Raw genomic sequence first — 20,642 nt, 5'->3', positions numbered from 1 at the left:
AGTACAGAAAGCTTGAAGATAAATCCCTGACACAGTACTCCTTTGCACAGGATGGTACAGAGGGGGGGGGGGGGGGGGGGGGAGAGACACCTGGGCATTTTGGACAACAGCCGTTTGAGACAAGAACCAGCTCAAACTAGTCTTCAAGGACGTGAGAAGATTATAAAAAGGGCCAGAGTCGGACAACAGGCAGACTCTTGAATTGATCACTTCTCCAGGTGCACCTGCGGGGAATTGCTCAATGTATCTATTTCTCTTCTAAATAAATGGTAACTCTTTAACTTGATGTGCCGGATTCTTCTCATCAACCAACTCGGGGGGATTGAAAATCCCAACAACATCCTTATTAATATTCACGGTTTTATTTGAATATTTTACATTTTGTCATATTAAATGGGATGATTAATAGATTAGATTAAAATTAAATAGATTTTTCATTACATAATAAAATAAAGCTAGATGCAGTCAAACCAGAAAGTGTGTGTGTGTAAGTGCATGCGTGTTGTTATGCGGGTGTGTCTGTGTGCACGCGTGTCTCTGCATCACTTAATCTTTCTAGGTCAACATAAACAACTAGAAAATGCAATTCTTGCTGAAAAGGCATTGGAATGCATAAAGCGTTCAGAAAGTTGCTTAAAGTACACAAATGAAAAAGCTGAAATTATTATAAACATGCTGAAAGAATAGAAATAGGAGAAGCTGAAATAAATGTATAAATAGCTGAAAATACAGAAATGAGAAAAGCTGAAATGAACTTGAAAGAACTGCAAAAAAACAGAAATGGGAGAAGCTTCTATGAATTTGAAAAAATACAGAACTAATAAAAGCTAAAATTACCTACCATACACAGTGGCACCTCCCTAACCAGTAACTAATATTCACACACTGTAGTCACAGTTAGAGGAGCAATGCTGGGGTTAAGTTCATGATGTTGGTCTGTTTAGAGAAAGCATAGCTGCATCATGTGACTCCACTAATCAGCTGTTATGGTTCAGCTGCGTGAGACAGAGTGCAACGCGCGCGTGTCTAAGTATCCACGGCAACGGAGCAACTGGGTTCATTAATGAGCTGATCAAAAGATCAAAGAGAGCATAACAGATACAGAATTTACACCTCAAAAAAAAGAGAAAAGAGTTCAGGGGGTAGAGAGAACGAAAAGAGGTTCTGAAATGTCCTCTGTAAGACCTGAATCCATTCAGGTCCTGTCAGACTGCACTAATCAGCTAATACGGATCAGCTGTGAGTCACAGACAGAGCAGCGCGTGTCTGTGAGTAACCGTGACAACGGAGAAGCTGCGGTCACTATTGAGCTCAGAGTGAGACAGTCATTTACACAAAATCCACACCTCAAACAAATGTCCCCTGGAGCAAAACTATAAAGGTTATCCAAAAAATAATTTCATTTTGAGACCCAAGACTCTACCGAACCGTGTTGTTGAACCGATGGGGCTTGGGACAGACTTGGTCTCACACTTGGGCTCCTCAGGAGAAAAGTAAATAACTGTGGGATTCCATACCCATATGAGTCCAACCAGCACGTTTTGATCCTAAAATGAAACCTGAAAAGTGAATATTGTGGCCCTAAGAGCTAAAGTGCCATTTGTTTTTTACCGGATTCTGACTCGTCCCTCACTCTGTCTCCACTCTAGGAAACGCAATACACAATAATGTAAAACTCAGAAACGGACCCCAAAACCAATGAGACATAATTAGTCAAAAAAGTAGAATAGATATCAACAAGCTGTTTCTTAAATAAAATAGTTTGGACTTTTGTCAACATTTTTAACGTTGAAATGGTGTGCTGAAAAATTGGCGAAGCTGAAAAAGTTGAAAGTTGAAGAAGTTTTCAGAGGATTCGAAAACAAACTCCAATTGAAAACCATCTTTAAAAAGTTGATGATTTTAATTAATATAAATTAAATTGTAAGAGCTAGAAGCTGAAAAATCATAGCACCCCTCTCCTGAATGAGCTGAACATTTTAATATTTAAACGGTTTTAATAGCTGAAAGTGTGAAGGAGTTGAAACGTGCCACGGAAGAAATAGAAGAAGTTGAATAAAGATTCGAAGAACAATACTTGGAATGCATCAATCCATTCCAACAATTATTTAATTGAATTATTTAGCCAGTAAGCAGATGCTTTAAAACATTTGTATACTTTGTATTAGTGATTATCACTTGTTGTATTATAGCAGTGGCTTGTATTATTCGAATAAAATTCCCTTTCAATTGCGATGCTCTGACCTTATATCACAGATATACAATACAAACACAAAATGGACATAAAGTACAAGTGTAGAAAATAAGCTTTTACAATTTCAAACAAAATTATTATTACAAATATCTGTTTAAAATTTTGTGAGGTAGTCAGAACTGAATCTTATTTATTTAGATATCTTTAATGGACAAATAAATCCATATAAATATAATAAATACATCTTTTATCACGGTTCAGGAATTATCCAAACTTCAATTCAAGACAATCCTTCTCCACAAGGTGTCGTCCTTGTACTTCTTTCCTCAAATGAATCCTCTCCTCAAGATGTTCCTCGACTCTTCGACTCGATGCTATTTTTAACATTCTTGATATTCATTTGATAAAAAATGTAAACGTTTTTAATAAAAACCATGAATAAAATCTTGCTAATTGTGTCGTATCACTCGTCTTATCATCGTGCACTTGCGTGACACGACCATCCTCAGTTTGTAAATATCTTGCCTGAATATTGGCATGCTTTAATAAATAAAGAGAAGAGTAAATAGTGTCGCTCTCTAAGACTGGTTTGGTGTGTGGATCTTTGGAGGAGCTATGTCTCATGTGATCCTTTGCTAGTTTAAATCTTGCACACGCACAATACGCTGCATTACTCTGAGTAAATCCTTTAAATCAAACATTACTTGTGCTTTTGTGACTTTTTTTAATCAAGAAAAAGATAAGTTAAATTGATGAATGGTTGCTTTAAATGTAAATGTATTTCTGACACCGCAATTAGCCCCAACATGAAAACGAACTGTATTTTATTTAACTCGCCGAACAGCTCTAAACACTTTTCATGAGCTGCAATGTTCACACTGCCGTTTAAAATGGTCACTTTGTGCGGACTAACTGTCCCGGGGACAGCTAAGGCCGCCGCGCGCTTTGCTACGCAAATTCCCACCTGCATCTCGGCCTTCTCATTGGCTGAAACCACAGTCAGATTCCCATGCGGAATTATCTGATTGTAAATCAGGGCGGGGAGAAAAAGAGAGAGCAACAAATGTGATGGCTTCTTTTTACACTGCTTTGCTTTTGCCGACTTTTAGAAAAGGATTTGTGCGACAGGTGTCCTCCGCTGAGCAAAAGAAGAACCAGGAATATTATTGTAATAACTACAGTACTTTTTTTTCATTACGACGGGGTCCTGCTCGGTTAACGGTGAGTCGAGTTGCGCTGACTCCAAGTAACTTTTGCACCTTGCTGGTGAAACTTTTGACGGCTTTTTCCTTCCACAAATAATAGAGTAATTTATATAACTGAAATATTTTAACTTAATTTCTGTGGGTCTATCGACCAAATATAAATAAATAACATATAATTCTATAAGACGGAGAGTTTAATATAATAAATATGCAATAATAACTGAGCAAGCTGTACATTGAAAACGGTAACGACCTTATACGGAATGACTGAAAATTGACTGAAAAAACTTGGACGGACAATCTTCGATTTAAATGCTTGTAGAAACCAAAACATAAAAATGACATGAGCCATATTTTAGTGACCAAAATGCTGCCGATCAAAAATGCCTCTCAACCTCTACTGTGCCGCTCACGATTTATTTTTATTTTTTTGGGGGGTGGCTGTGTGCGCATTTAGGATCAACATGCCCCGATCGTTCCTGGTGAAAAACAAGCGGTGTTCGTCCTACAATATCCACCGGTCTCACGATGACGAGCCCAGGGCCCTAACGTGTAAAGGTAAGACCTGGATAAGAATTTTAATTTTAATTTTATTTCTGTATCTCTGTCTATCTTCTGTAGCCCTATCCCACTTCTGCTGAGTTGGATACACATGTATTCATCTATTAACAAAGTGGGTCGAAAGAACTGACTTGATTAATCCAACACAATATGGGTATTGAAGTTGTTTTAGTGGATCTACTTCACACACGGAGCCTCGTCATTCTCTCTGATCTCAATAACACACTATTTGTGATTTGCAGAAGAAACCCCTGAGGTCAGCAGCAGCGACCGTGGCGACAAGCCTCGGTCTTCACCTGCGCACCGCTGCTCCTTTGAGAAGGAGGAGGCAGAGGTAGAAGGCCCCCCCCCTTCACCTGCTCACCGAGAGCCCCCCGGAGCCCCGGTGGCCCCCACGCAGCCGTACTACCTGAACGGTGAGCTGCCAGTCCATTTATCTCCCATCTTCTCCTGCCACCTCCATAAGCTTTCCATCAGATGTCTGATTTCCTCTTTGTGTGTATGTGTGTGTGTGTTCCCTCTCAGAGCCCCACATGGCTGGATTCGCTCCTTACTTCAAGCCGTCGTACGGCTGGGAACCGGTAGCGTCCTCCTACAAGCTGCACCAGATGAGCTTCACCCCCACGGTGCTGCAGCACACCAGCAGCCTGTACGGCGCCCACGTGAGCCGCAGCCCGCAGCCGCAGCAGCCCCTGGACTGCAGCACGCACTACTCCCCCACCTCAGACACCTACCACTGTATCGCCTGCGAAAAGGTGACACACGCATTTCAAATTGGTCGTCAGCGCCCCCCCCCCCCATTGCCCCCTCTAATAGACGGCCCCTGGTTTAGGTGTTCTCAACGCCCCACGGCCTGGAGGTGCACGTCCGCAGGTCGCACAGCGGGACCAGGCCGTTCGGCTGCAGCATCTGCAGGAAAACCTTCGGCCACGCCGTGAGCCTGGAGCAGCACATGAACGTCCACTCTCAGGTATGGCGCCGAGTTTGGCGGCCTGCTCTCAGAGGGCGCCGTGCACCTCCCATAATGCCCGGTGAGCGGCCGCATCGTTCGATCCCGAGACCTTCCGGTTTGGGCCACAGGCTCTGCGATAACAGCTGCTCTCCCCCATGTCCGATTGGAGATGACCTTCGGCCTCACCGGGAGCCTTGTGTATATCGTAGAGATCCCATGTTGGTGTCTAACAAGGAAGTTTGGCCCTTTTGTATTAAAGTTTCCCTGCCGCTGGGAAGATCAAAGTCTGTTCATTAATTGTGGAGACAAAACGCATTGGTCCGATGTGGAGATATGAGGTTCGTTAAAGGTCATTCAATCATCTTGACTAAATGGTGATGGCTTATCCACAAGATGGAATGTGTAGCTGTCCAATCCAACAAATAATCCCCCAAAAATAAGTTCAATGAAAAATCAGCTTGCCAATCTGTTTTTACTTATCGGGCAAGGATATTTTAACTCCACATTTCACCATCCCTTTCAACAACCCTTCTGTGTGTGCTTTCCCCTTTTAATCAGGAAAAGAGCTTTGAGTGCAAGATGTGTGGCAAATCCTTCAAGCGCTCCTCCACGCTGTCCACGCACCTGCTCATCCACTCGGACACGAGGCCCTACCCCTGCCAGTACTGCGGCAAGAGGTTCCACCAGAAGTCGGACATGAAGAAACACACCTACATTCACACCGGTGAGACATTGTCTCTTCCTGCAGAGGGGCCATATATAAAACTGTCCTGGGCTCCTCTCCTCTGTAATCTTCCGCTTTCCAGGTGCAGCGTGCAGGAACTGTTTCCAGGTGTAATATAACTGCTGATAAATCAGAAAAAGAAAATTAACCAAATGTCCTGTGGATTTGCATACCTGGCTTTCCTGCTTCATGCAGAGCTCTGTAAAAGGAAGTCCACGTCAATCTGAACAAAGGCACGATTCTTATGCGCGCTGGGGGGAAAAAAGCTTACCTTTTATGGAGCTCAAAGCAAACCTGAACGTCTCTACACAAATTATTTGGAAAAGATTTCTCCCTGGTTTATTAATGTTTTTTTTTTTTTTTCGCAGGCGAAAAGCCCCACAAATGCCAAGTGTGTGGCAAAGCGTTCAGTCAGAGCTCCAACCTGATCACCCACAGCAGGAAACACACTGGCTTCAAACCGTTCGGCTGTGACATCTGCTCCAAGGGCTTCCAGCGGAAGGTGGATCTCCGGCGGCACCACGAGAGCCAGCACGGCATGAAGTGAGGAGGAGGGCGTGTCCACGTCCACGCTACATGTCCACTCAAAGAAAAACTGATGTTACGTTATGATGGAAGACAGTGAAGGCATTCAGTAGTTGAATGAAATCCATATGAGTTAATATATTGGAAGTGTTTACATGATGGATGACGGAAAAGGGACTACTGAAACGGATACTTTTCCTTTTGGTTTCCTCTAATTTATTTAAAGTATGCCTGATGCAAAGCCTTGTGTATTATATTGCCTGGAGTATGTGTGTGAGTTGCTAAATGCTTTCAGTTGAAATAAAGAGCGAAAAGCAAGACAATCTTGGGTCTTTTGGGACTTCTTGAACGTGCTGAGTGAAAAAATCCATGGCGCCTTCCAGGCAAAACACACGAGCAGCGTTTGTCTAAGATGAGCAATGCAAACACACTTTAACTTTAACGTTTGCCTCTTTTACATGTGTTCTCTCACGTTGGAGCAGGATGTAGAGTGACTAGCAACTGAGGCCGCAGGCTGGGGGTGGGGGGTGGGGGGTGGGGGGGGGTCTCTGACAGGACCATGAACAGAGTAACGCTGCATTAAAATGACGTGCAAAGGTACGGCACGCTAATCATCACTTTTATTCAGGAGAGAGAGAGAGAGAGAGAGAGAGAGAGAGAGAGAGAGAGAGAAAAACACTCTATAATCTCAGCTGAGAAATCCCCTTTGCATACAGGGAGAGTAACTGTTCGGCCTTCACAGTGCCCTGAGGCCAATGGAGTACAGGGATTAATAGGAGGCCTGGGATTGGGCCGTTACCACACCCAGCTAACCTGCGGGAATTACTTTGACAAACAAGCGGCGGCTCTAACTCAGGCTTACCACCTTCCTCAAACACTGAACCTGTTAAGGACGTTAAGCTGCTCGAGGCAAATCACATCATCTACCGGGCCCTTTAAATCTGACACCAACTGGATGAGCGGGTGTCACAGTTTAAACCGAGTGCTCTGATCTTATTCAGATAAATTTGCGGCTTGGATACGGAGACAGCTGACCGGTGGAAAACAGAAGGCCTGGACTCAAAATGCTCCACCGGCAGCTGCTCCACGAGGCCCTAAACGATCCGAAACGCATTTACGCACTGCTCACCTGAAGCACAATCAGGTCCTCAAACATGAATCCTGACTAAACCAGGTGCATTTTGTCAACAGAACAACAGAACCTTACATTTTGTACATACCCCCATTTAATTTAACATATTCTGCTCTTTTATTTTATTGAACTGTATGTATTGTGTATATATACCTATGTATATGTATGTCTATTATATATTGTCCTTTTTTATTTCTAATTGTATTTACTGTATTGTATTGCTTCTACTGAACACAAATTTCCCCTTGGTGATCAATGAACTATCTATCTAGTTACAGTTTGTGCCCCTGACTGACGTTACCTACTGGGACACATTTCAGTCTAAAGGCCAGGTAATCAGGGGCTTGTTTGACCTGAATTGTGGGGACAATAATCTGATTAAACAGGCATCTTTCATAGGGACAAAATGCTTGTCTTTAAAGGTGAAGACTTTAGGTTTAGGTTAGATTTAGGCTTTTAGGTTTAGGCTTTTTTAGGATTTAAGATTAGTTCAAGGGTTATTGGTAAAAGTTAGGGATGGTTTATGTTAACAGTAAGTAGAATATTAGGCTGGTAAAGTTTACAGTGAGGGAAAGTGTTATGCTCTGAGAAATGAATGAAGGTCAATGAAATGTCCGAAAAGTCAAGAAAACACGGCTGTGTGTGTGCGTGTGTGTGTGTCCATGTGTGGTTGTAGTGAGGCAAGTTGTTAAAAATATTTAAAGCACGTTTAGTTTGCCTATATTAAAATGTGCCATCCACAAATCAATTTATATAGAAATTAAACACGGGATCGAGACTATAGTTCACCTTTGCTTTGCCACGTGGAGCCACATGTACAGAAATCAGTGTCTGCACAGGGAACAGAGGAGAAGTGAGGGCTTACGGTCTGGCAAACAAATCCGAGGTCTTTATGCAAAATGTGTTGGCAATAACAGGGTAACAGGGTCCTTTGTTATCCACCACAGTTAAGACCTGCTGCAGCCGCCGCTGCATCCTGGTAAGAGGAGACGGAGCAAATCACAATCCTGCACAGGTAACCAACAGAAAGAAGGGCGAGACTCGACAAACAGGACGTGGGTCCTGAAAGGGGTGGTGTGTGTGCACGGGTGGCGGGAGTTTATACAGTCATTTTGATTGTTATTATTATTATTTTTTTAAACTGAATACTGAAATGATAATAAATGGAATACTGTGTAGGAGCCGTGGTGGTTATCCTGCTTATGTTCATTTGCATTGATGTTGCCTGAGGCATTGGAGTTTCCTGAAGGGTACAAATTTTCCCTTTTTTCCCCAACTGCTCCACCTGGGAAACCAGTCCATGGACATATTCATTTAATTTTTTCTAAGCTGCATGAAAAGTTGCATCAAATATAAATACTCGTAGCTTCTTAAACAGGCAGAAGCTGAGTCACAGCACTAACAGCACCACTGGGCCATCAAATTTGTTGCATCCAGCAAAGTTTTCAAAAGTTTTCAATGCCTCAAAACCAACGCACCCCAAACCAGATGGTGCTCCGTCTCACACAAACACAACCTGACAAACACAGCAGAAATTTGTCTTGCAAATTGGCTGCATGCAAATGAACCTCGGCCAGTACCTTGGAAAGGCTGCAGGGGAGAAGGAGGGCCCGGGGCCCCGGAGGCACATCAATTGGGAGAAACAAGGAACATCAATGGAGTCTAAGTCGTCATTTTCACTTGGAAGATACACACAAATCGTTTGACTTGCAAAAATACTTTTATATAGCCCTAACCCTATATACAGTGAGGAAAAGTATTTTAACACCCTGCTATTTTCTCCCACTTGGAAATTATGGAGGGGGTCTGAAATTGTCATCGTAGGTGCATGTCCACTGTGAGAGACATAATCTAAAAAAAATATTCCAGAAATCACAATATATGATTTTTTAACTATTTATTTCTATGATACAGCTGCGAATAAGTATTTGAACACCTGTCTATCAGCTAGAATTCTGACCCTCAAAGACCTGTTTGTCTGCCTTTAAAATGTCCACCTCCACTCCATTTATTATCCTAAATTATATATATATATATATGTAAATATGTCTGTATATGTATGTACAGTATATATATATATATATATATATATAATGTCACACCTCTTGCTTGTGTTATATATTGATTTCTTTGCAAAAACACCACCATTTTCAAATGAATGTCTGAAAGTCTATGAGATGTAATTAAAAGTTCTGCAATGTGAAAGGGTTTTGCAAAAAGATGATTGTGTAAGGACTCAACACAGTATTGTTCAACAGGGACAAGCTGGAAAATGTTGTTGCTGAAGATCCACCTCACGTTTGAAATGTCAGTAACAGCCAGAGGCCCTGAACTCACATCCACAGGGAAGCTGCGCCTTTGTAGAGTTAGTGTTGAGTGACATGCCAGTGATCCATCACGTCGTTCTTTTACGCCAACAGAATAACTCAAACCGAAAGATAATGTGTCAGCAGATTCCCTCTGAATGACTGGTGCTGTCGCACAGTGTCGGGGTGAGATAATATTTGATTGCCAGTGACAGTGTGTTGTGGCCCGGCGCGTCCTGCCACCTCACAGATAAGTGCGGCGACTGCGTGCACAAAAGGCCACGCTCAAAAAGTGTCATAAAAATAACAACTTTTCTTGCGGTGGCCTTTCTTGGGACTTAATCGTCCATTTCACAAGTTGGCGACTCAAAGCGTTGCCTTCAAGTTACACCCGGCCGCTTATCTTCACCGGATAGCACTGCAATACAGGAAGCAACAAACTGTGAAGCTGCTCGTGAATGATGACTTGGCTACAAGTGAGAGCTACAGAAACCACGCTAGGTGTGATTTGGATTCTTAATGTGTGACGCTTCATGATCTCTGAGCGAAATAATATATTTGCATTTATCGCAAAAGATTAATTTATCGCCACGCCTGTCGCATGAAATGTGTTAAGAGTGGCGAGTGCTGATACTGGACGGGGCGTCCTGGGTACCGAGCGGACTTGGATCTGAGCCACGGGGTGAGCGTTAGTCCCAGAAACCACATGTCCACTTCACACCATCCCTGTGTGTCCCTTTCAAAAATTCCCTTCATATGGCAAACCATGTAAATGGTGGACTTGATGAATAACGTATTGTTTTTTTTACAAACACTCCTCAAGTCCCAGGAACATTACATTGGTCCAACCAATGGATGGATTGTCTTGAATTCTTCAACTATAATACATGGATGAACCCCAAAGAATGTTTTTGTCTAGAGCAAACATGACCTCAAAGCTAATCCTGAGCAATTTCACTCAGAAACTACTGTTTGATGATTTTGGTCAGCACACAAACTTGTTCAACCAGTCGCTCAAAATGCCCCCTTTTGGGACTTATATCTAAATAAAACAGCTTGCGAGAGTTGTGGGCGGATATATTCACATCCGAGCCGCTTGAACAAATTACCAGAGTTCAGCGTAAGCAATCACTGACATGAATCTTTAGTTTTGCCTACAGAGCGCGACAAGGCTTCGTGGTGGCGCATACGGTCCACGTCATATCCAAACGTGTCTAACCACAGAACTGCCAGCTGCATTTCCAGTGCAGACTCAGAGAGAAGGGATAACAGGAGGAAACATGCTGAGTGAGGGGTCAGAGGGAGTGGGAGCAACGGGGGGAAATCTGAGGGCAGCAGGTTCTCTCAGAGTAAGAAACCGTCTGATAACCTTATCACGGCCTCTACACACTGCAACGGCAGGAACACGCCAGCAGAGCCGCGGGGAGGAGCGGGCAGGCCCTCCACCAAGATAGCAACCAAGAGCTGGACCAGCGCTTGACAGACGAGGGCCCTCGAGACAAAAAATAAACAAAGAGGACCATGGTGAAAATCCTCACTTCGCCACAGCACACGACTCACAGGGTGATGGTCCAGGCTGGAGTTCGCCATGTACGTTTTTATTGAAGCCCTGATAGTGTTCACAGAGCTGCTTCAGTTTTACATTAATGGCTGCAGGTGCTATGGACATGATAAACTACAAGAAAAAGCAGTAACGTACTAACGTACTGTATGAAGCTTTATTTATACAGACTTCTCCACCAAAGGCAGTCCGATGGTTCCCAAAGCCCTCAGGTTTATTCCTTATTCAAAGTTATCAAAACAGGCTAAGCGCTGGTGTTGCCAATGACGTTAGCAACGTTGTATTCAGCCATCACTGTGAGCATTGTGTGCTTTTCAGCAGTATTATAGATTACATCAGGGCCCTATCTCTGCTGATCTGACCAGTCAGAGGGCTGAGCCCAACGCGTACGCTAACAGACGTTAAGGCACGTTGCTGCAAAGTTTGTTCAACTATGTGTCACTAATTTGATATTCTTTTTTTGTTTGTTTTTTGCATATACTGCATTTGAGAGAGAGGAAGACAAACTAGAATCTAAGTAAACACAGTGTCACATCACGCTATAATCGCCTATATACCACCATCTTAAAGAACTTGGTAAACACACATTTTTCTCTTTCTTCTCCGAGGGGATGACGGTCTGTTGACAGTTTCTGGGAGGGATTTCAGCTGGGAGGGACAGCACACAAATCCTCTTTACCAAGGGCCATCTGAAAACAGTGGATGTCTTCTTCTGCCAATACTAATACAGCCAACTATCAGTGGCTGTAGAAATGCCCAATCCTCAATGTGAAATAATAATAAACCCACAGATGATTTAAATGGACTCAGTGTAACACTCACTTGATTAAGGTGTTGAACTCTAATGGACCCATGAGGCTTTTCCCACAGCCAGAAAACCTTCCTCATCGAACATATTTTGTTTGGTTGTAGGTCGCCATCTAATGGCCAAACATGTACATTGATTTCATTTTGATTTCAATTTTAAATCAGTAGAATATTGGATGATGGAAAGGGAAGGGAACATAGAGAAAGGGTAGGCGCAAAGAGAGGTAGGTGCACTATTTAATTCATGTATTGTTCTACTTGACTGAGGATCTCATTAATACAATTATAGCTGCATTGAGATGGATCGAAGAAATAAATCACCTTAAATCAGTTATATGTACCAACTCCATGTCAGGCATGCAAAGTTTTGAGGGGACATCCTCACAAGATTACCTTATATTAGAAATAAAATACCTGTTAGCAAATATTTGAAACCTAGGGATCAGAGTACAATTTTGCTGGGTCCCAGCACATATTGGATTAAAAGGTAATGAAATGGCTGATAAAATAGCAAAAAAAGCTTTGGAAAAAGAACAAATTGATATTAAGGTTCTATTAGGAAAAGGGGAAGTCAAAACTTTAATAAAGATCAAGACCATGCAAAGGTGGCCAGATGAGTTGGAATCTGACCCTAAAGCTAGACAACACCATAAAGTACAAAGTCAGGTAGGAGGGAAAAGAGACTCTGCAATGGGTCTCAACAGAAGAGAGGAAGTGGTGAATACCAGACTAAGGATAGGTCATACAGGTCTTCACCCCACTCAAAATGATAGGAAAATGTAATGGTTTATGTACTGAATGTAATGTTAAGGAAGATGTTATCTTAATAATAAGACAAATAATTCATCCAGAATGAAATGGCAAGGGGTTGAAGCTGAATATGATGAGGCTTATAAATTATATTCTAGAGGAACAACGGATGCAAAGATGCAAAGCTTTTTTCTAAAGTATTTATTCATATACATATAGAGAGAGATTTTTTAAAACAAGTCTAGCCTTGCCATAAATCCCTTTACAAACTGTATAGTAGGTGGTGGTATACGCTGCTATCGCTGTAACCCACCAAAAAAAGAAAGAAAGAAGATATTCCTGCGGAACCACACGAGTCGCATTTGTTTCCAGCCGGAATTATTTTGCACGTGGACACTCAAATCCTCTCCACTGTGAGTGCAGCAGTAACGTGTCCTCCTCCCTGTTACTTAACTGTGATAAACACAGTATTACAGAGAGTGAATATTAGAATTGACAGAGCCGACATGGCGGACTCCACGGCGCAGAACCTGGATTTTACTCTGAAAGAACTGACTCTTTCCCGTCAGAGCGACGACGCCGACGCGCCCGGCAGCTCGTCCAGCGTGGTGCTGGAGGACCACAGACTGGTGTGCGTGGAGTATCCGGGGGTCGTGAAGAGCGTGGACAACATGCTGGAAACCATCAAGGGGGAAAAGGGAGTGTCCAAAGTAAGCAGGCCGTGTCTCACTTTGACGTGTGTCAAAATATCTACATTGTGCAATAGTTATGACGATTGTGATCTTGATAGTTAGCCAAAATGCTACATTTCTGAAACGCAAATATGGCAACCGATTTTTTTTCTCATATTGATTGGTTTTATTGCTTCCTTGTGAAGCCATGCATTCTTACAGCTTCATCTAATTGTATGTTGTTTGATCAAGTTGTTTGCTAATTGCACTTTATGTGTAAGTTTAGTCTTTATTTGAGCTTTTTTTTACATTCCCTTTTACAATAAAGTGTATTTCGTCCGAGGTTTACAATCTCCTTTGCACGGGATTACAATATTTATGAAATGTTTTGTGAAATGATTAACAAGCTTAAAAACAGCGTGACAGTGTAAACAAATACATCACATCAAATTCAATAACTCTGAAAATAAATTGAGTTACACATACTATTTCACAAATTTCCACATATTTTATCCAGTATAAATACTGGTATTTTATTAAGACATCAAGTGTCTGTTTTCTGGAGTTAATAATTTTGGACATCTTTACTGGGGTCACATCTTCGTCGTCCCGCTGTAGCTGAACGTCACTAATCTGACTCCTGTCTGCTCTCCCTGTGAATCCCAAAGACCTTCGCTCATCCAAACAGGCGTCTCGAGCTGCGTTTCCGACCTCAGGACCCTTTCTGTCACTCTCTGTACGGAAACCGCTTCCCATCAAGCAACCTGGTCCTCAGAGTGCGGCGCCGCGTGCGGAAAAGGAACCCGAAGGACGCCGAGGTCCACATGGAGATACTCGGAATCATAGGAACAACTTACAAATTCCAAGGTTAGATTTTGATGCCTTATAGTCTTTGAGGTTTGTGTCATTTTTACTACTACTACGAAAGAAACAAAAATGTTAGGTTTGTTGTCATCACCAGTTTCATTTCTGCAGGGATGGCCGACTTTCAGTGCTTCGCTGTGCATTCAGAAGGTGGAAAAGACGTCTCTTTGTACGACAAAATCATCCTCCGCAAATTAGAGAATCAGGCGTTCTTTGAGCAGCCCATGCCCCTCTTCCTCCCCCCGGCAAGCTTCTCCCGCCTCGACTGTCCTGTGGATTTTCACTACCGGCCCAACGTCCTTAAATCTTTATTGTAAGGGGAACTTATCTTGATGATGTCACCGTGATGCAGCTCATCAGGAATCTATTACTTTATAATATTTCAACTCCTATTTCCTTTACAGCAAGGGGCCCCCCACCACCAGCACCCCCAGTAGCATCAGCAGCGACTTTATTGTTGCGAATCGACATCGAGCCGTCCGGCGCCACAATGCCATTTTTGTCAGCTTCACGGATGCCACTGTGCCCACCGAGTGCCTCGAGGCCGCCAGGCTCAACTGGATACGAGTGTGCGTGAAGGACAGTGACAAAAAGACTGAGGAACAAATGAAAAAGGTGCGTTTGGTCGCTGGTTAATGGAAGCACATCATGCCCTATGTTACCAGGGTTACTAGGATGACCATAGCATCCTTTAGAACAGAACATTTGAAACAAAATAGATGTTTAGGATTGGTTTTTAAATGACGTTGGTTTGGACTAGGTTTTAATGACATGTTGGTCTCTATGGAACAGTAATAAAAATGCTCTGTGATACCTTTAGTGGGGGAGAACGCGATTGGTGGTCACGTGTATTATATCTCGCCACCAGAAGGTGCTTCTTCTCAAATCTTGGTATGGAATTCTCCAGAATTAGAAACAGAACCTGTACAAATACTTTGTTACCTTACTTTATCTATAATTTCTATACTTGACTGGAGTATTTATTTTTCAGACAACATTTTACTTCTACTCCTTACATTTTTCACGCAGATATCTGTACTTTCTACTCCTTACATGTTACAAATAGCCTCGTTACTCATTTCATTTTGGCTTGTTTTCCGGCTTGTCGGCGTTCAAAAACACACATAAAAAACAGGGTAGATTGCGCCATTCGGATAATTAAATGTCAGTGGAAAGACACAAATACTACGTGCTTATTATCCGACGGACCTTCTTGCGGTCCGCGAAAAAGGTTATTAATAGTATATTAAGTTGACGCTTTGTTGCGTAAAATAAAGCGGCCCTGAAGAAATTTAATAATAAAAATAATAATAAGTTGAATAAAGTATATATAAAATAAATGCTTTCCAACGATAAAGATTCGAAGAACAAAACTCGGAATGCATCAATGCATTCCAAAAATGAGAGGGAAGCACATTTCAAGCCAACACCTTAAGCTTCAATTTAACATAGGAATGACTATTGAAAGATGTTTTGATGATGAGCAGTTCATGCTAGAGTAGAAAGTGTGACAAACGACCCCCATTCTCCCCTAATTCATTTGTTGTATTAAATGAGAAAAGTGAAGCCCTAATATTTCTATCCGCCTGTTTTGTTCTTAGTAGTAGTTGTTTATTTTTCTGTGTCCCTCAGTGTGCGTAGTAGTTTACTGTTGTTTTAGCATTTTCTGAAGGGAAATGGGGCAGATGAAAAGTTAATGTTGAAAACACACATGTTTCCTCCTCACAAATCATTTCCAACTGCTGCAACCTGCATTGTTTACATCCACGTTTGCCACCGTGCGGTCTTCTCCCTCCCTGCCGCTCAGGTACCGGCAGAAATGTTTCCCTTCACTCCGGTTAACATAAAGTAAAGGAGCCAAAAAATCCTGAATAACCGCTCTCATTAACAGAATGGCATCTGGTTGAAGACATGTTTGTTTTATGATTTTGACTTTTATCTTATCTGAAATTCTTTTTTTGTGCCTAGATGTTTGAGAGCCGACCCATCTGGTCACGGAATGCAGTCAAGGCCAACCTCAACATCCACCCTGATAAACTGAAACTGCTGCTGCCTACCTTCGCCTACTACATGGTAAGCTAAGGGCACGCAGGGTAACCGGTGAAGGCTGGGTGGGGGGGACCGGACCATGTCTGGCACATCTCTTCTAAAGCTGTAACAACAAGCCTCGGAGTGCGGTGGCTTTGCAGTAGTGGGACAGAGAAAACAACCAACACACACAGAGCATCACACACAAAATTAGAAAAAATACGATCACAAATAAGTTGTAAAGAGCATTATATCATAGGGTTGCACCTACAAAAAAAAAAAAAACACATTAATTAGGCAGAATGGACGTTTTCACTCGACACCGGTGTAAAATCATCAAACGGGATATTTAATGTTCGCTAACAGGAAACCGTGTTGACATACGTAAAAGTCATGCGCCAAGCCTACTCAAAGGTTTTCATCTTCGGAGCACAAATCTATAGTTGGAAGCTAAAACTTGCACGGAAGGATTCTTGTGCACATATTTTGCTCAAAATGTCAACGTTAAGGGCCATTTATGATTCATATGCTGGATGCTTTGTGGTTATTTTTGCTCTGCCTTTAGCAAGGTTTGTCTGAGACATGACACAGATGTCACTGCTCGTTTTCCTTGTTAGCTTCTTGCTTCGCTGAGAAAAATGTGAATAAGCATAGCTATATGCAACTTTTCAGGACTAATTTTCATGACATATTTTCTAACTTGAGTAAGTGGAGATTGTAGCCCAGACTAATGTTTAAAATGGTGTGAGGCATTCATGTATTTGTTGGTGAGGAGTACATAATGTTCAATACATATTTATTACATTACTTGTCATTCAGCTGAGGCTTTTTTCCAAAGTGACTTACAATAAGTGCATTTCAACCATAAGTATACATATATATTCCTGTTGGAAGTTGGTTTTGGCTTGGTTCGCACACTTTGTAGAATCAACATCGTCCTTTCTGCCGAAATGTAAGTTCAGCCTGAGATTTGCTCTTGAAGGTGACTGGGCCCTGGAGGAGTCTGTGGGTGAGGATGGGCTTCGACCCACGCAAGAACCCAGACTCCAAGAAATACCAAATGCTGGACTTCAGGATCCGCTGTAGCACCAAGCACGGTGAGCCTTCACCTACTATTCGAATGTATCATTTACCTTTTTCATTGTTTTGCATCAAAGAAAACTGCTATTTCAGTGGTTTGCTTTTTTTCTTAATGAAAGTTCAGGACCTGTTCGCGTGAAACTGACTGTTGGTCTTTTTAGGCTATTCATTATCTGACATACCAGTGAAAGCCAAGAGGAGTGCCCTGACCTACAATCTGCCTATCACAGTCAACAAAATGGGTGAGTCTGTGCGTTTATTCACATCAAACACAAGAGATTCGACCATTTTCACGGTCACATGATCCACGCACAATCCAGTCATGCATGTCCCCCACTGGTCTCTCACTGATAGGAAAGTCATTCAAAATATTTAACATCTGACTTGATGTTGTTTATAGTCTCATTCTCTAGTATCAATTCGTCTCCAATATAGTATGATGTTTACTTAGTAAATGATGGTGTATTCTGAACAGAGGACCTCAAAAATGCTTACGGGCCTGGTTGCTTCGGGATGAACAGTTTCCTGGTGAAGCAGCATTCCCCATCTTTAGTTCACTGGTTACAGAAATAGGTTTACCCCCTCCGCCCCAACCGCATATAGTTTAGTTATGATTTTCTTTATCAATCATGCAAACTACAAACCTGCTGCAATAACTGATTAAAACTAGAAACGAGTTTGTCTTCACTGTTGCCAAAGTAAACTGAATGCTTGTTAGAAAATGTTTATTGTCTTTTTTTCTCCAGTTCCCCATGTAGCAAGTGTGATGGACCTTCCTGGTCAGGAGGGCGCAGGCTCCAGTCGAGATCCAGTTTCAAAACCTCACCAGCTGAAGGTCGGTGATGGTTCAGGATCAACTACTGGATCTTATTTCACGCTTAGATTTGAAGTTTTGCCTGAATGATTTGAATAACAAAAATGCCATCTCTTGTGTTTTTAGCCATAAGCGGTTGTGTGAACGTTCAAAATCGCGGTCCCCAACTGACCTTAGTTTCCCCTCCGCAGGAGTCCTCCTACATTTTCAGAGAGGGCATGCTGCCTCCTCACAGACAGATGTTTTACCAGCTGTGTGATTTGGATGTGGAAAGGTTTGTTACGGTTCTTTGTTTAATTATGATCATTTTATACTAGATACTTGAGGGATATGAAACTTGTCAGTCTGGACATGCTGAAAACAACTCCTGAGAATTTGGAAATAAGTTACAAATTATTATGTGTCTCATTATTGACTGTAAGAAGCAGGAAGTGAAGGGAATCAAGTAATTTGAGAGAACTTTGAAGAAAATAGTCATTTGTCCTCGTGCTGTGTTTGGGGGTTCAGTGGTGGAAGTCAATTCTCACGTCTTCGCCTTGAATACAAAGAGTAATACTACAGTGTAGAAGTACCCTGTCACAGGTGAAGCTCCTACATTCAGAGTTGTGCTTACGTTCAGGCAGGCCACCGGGATTATGACACCCGCACATGTCTGATTTTGTATTCTGTTCTTTGTCAGCGCCTTTGATTTAATTAGTGTTTTGAGAAATTAAACATATAACCAAAAATCTGCAGCTGGTGAAATAGAATATTATTTGTTTGGTCAATACATTGGAGACTAACAAGAAACTAAAGTTTAAAAAAAAAGAAAATAATGATGTTGAAGTAAAAAATTGTACAATGAAGTTTGACTTAACACTGTGTCTCCAGCATCCAACAGGTGGTGGCGGGCAACGGTGAACAGCAAGTGTGCGACGAGAGGGACGGCTGGTGCGTTCTCGGCACTACGGACAAGCTGAGGGACATCATCTCATCCATGATCAAGACGGTCATCCGAGCCCAGAAGCCACGTGAGGAGAATCGACTGCACCGATGAAGCAGTCTCCTCTTACAATAGGCGCCAGACCAGTACACGTACCTTACAGCATGTTTAACACACCGGTGTTTTCGGTCCATCTTCCCCCAGCCTTGCCAGACTTCCCCAAGAAACATAGACGCCTCTGCCTAAATTCAGGGAGAGAGGAGGAGGAGGAGCAGGACGACGAGGACAATGAGGAAGACGAATATGAGGGGGATGAGTTCCAGCCGTCGGAGGGCAGTGAAAACGAGATGGAGACAGAAATTCTGGATTACTTGTAAACAATCACGGCCATTTTGATGACATTGTTTTTAAATGTAAATAAATATTTTGAAATCATTTTTTGTAAGACCTGTGTATTCTTTGTAAGAATATTTTGATAGATACACTACACTTGGTATCTTGAATACCAGTCAAGATGTGGTTGTATTTTCTAACCAGCAAAAGCACTTCAAATCATGGCAATAGAGGCACAACGTTGTTAAATGAAATACCTTGGAAATGTCATTTGGCAGTCGTATCCTGCGCACACTGTATCATTTATTCCACACAAGAAGAAATGATTATTCTAGATGGACTACGGTAGCCTTGACAAGTGTGTTAATCCATACAGGATGGTTATATAGTTATATAGTGCTACACACTCCTAACCGCTCAGCTTCCTGGTTGCTTTAATGAACACGATGAAGATGTGAAGTGCTGCGTGAGAAAAAGGCTCCGGCATTGATCTGGGAACAACTTCAACTACTCTTTCTGTTGGCTCCACCTGTGGAACTTTGAGTCCAGCTGGACAGCTGTGTCAACTCAGCAGAGGTTACCTTCCTGATACACACCATCCAATGTTTGAAAAGGGTTTGTTTTTTTACACTGAAATGTTCCCCACAAAATGCGTCCGATCTTAAGCAAAAACAAAGTCCAACACTAGTACTTGGGATCAGGAGAAGCCATCATTTCCCTTCTGTTAAAATTTCGCCATAATCCTCAAAGTGAAATCTCGATTACCATGTTTCATAGGGGACGTATCACGCCGATATTCAGGATAGTACTCCTATTTGAGGATTCTACTACATTATTTTGAGACGTTTATTAAAAAAAACTTTAAAAAGGTCATCCTTCTCAGGCTGCCGAAAGTGGAGATTTTTGTAATTTAGGCACAATAAGTACGTAGTAAAAATCATTCGCAATCATGAGCCAAATCTTCTAATAGCACAGTTCACAGGGCAATCTCATTTCACACGGTGTTGTACCCAAATGTACAGCGTGTGCGCTAGGACTGTCCCCTAGATGTTGACTCAAAACTTGTGTCCAACAATCTGACCTACTTCTCTACATGAGGAAACTTTCAACCAAGCCGAAAGGCTCGATCAAAGCACTAGGAGAGGATGCCCCCTTTCTTCCCCCCCTTTGAGGTCCACTGCCAAGAATTGATAAGAATTGATATAAAGTGATG

The 20,642-nt window shown here is 42.2% G+C and overlaps 2 protein-coding genes across 2 annotated transcripts; both read left to right on the top strand.

Moving 5' to 3' along the window:
* Positions 1-3,098: 3,098 nt before the first annotated feature.
* Positions 3,099-6,470, top strand: gfi1b (growth factor independent 1B transcription repressor). Its single transcript, XM_037484995.2, has 7 exons — positions 3,099-3,415; positions 3,857-3,957; positions 4,203-4,376; positions 4,486-4,715; positions 4,793-4,930; positions 5,471-5,636; positions 6,005-6,470. Exons 2-7 carry the CDS (start codon positions 3,864-3,866, stop codon positions 6,181-6,183), a joined length of 981 nt encoding a protein of 326 aa, XP_037340892.1. The 5' UTR covers positions 3,099-3,415; positions 3,857-3,863; the 3' UTR covers positions 6,184-6,470.
* Positions 6,471-13,074: 6,604 nt separating this feature from the next.
* On the top strand, positions 13,075-19,516 carry gtf3c5 (general transcription factor IIIC, polypeptide 5). The gene is made up of 11 exons (XM_037483946.2): positions 13,075-13,427; positions 14,057-14,255; positions 14,364-14,565; positions 14,657-14,867; positions 16,221-16,325; positions 17,263-17,377; positions 17,522-17,602; positions 18,107-18,195; positions 18,366-18,448; positions 19,045-19,184; positions 19,301-19,516. The coding sequence occupies exons 1-11, from the start codon at positions 13,224-13,226 to the stop codon at positions 19,471-19,473; spliced, it is 1,602 nt and encodes a 533-aa protein (XP_037339843.2). The 5' UTR covers positions 13,075-13,223; the 3' UTR covers positions 19,474-19,516.
* Positions 19,517-20,642: the final 1,126 nt, after the last annotated feature.

Source organism: Pungitius pungitius, chromosome 18 (genome assembly GCF_949316345.1).
Source record: "Pungitius pungitius chromosome 18, fPunPun2.1, whole genome shotgun sequence".
Taxonomy (NCBI): Eukaryota; Metazoa; Chordata; class Actinopteri; order Perciformes; family Gasterosteidae; genus Pungitius; species Pungitius pungitius.
This window is presented reverse-complemented; position numbering and strand designations above follow the sequence as displayed.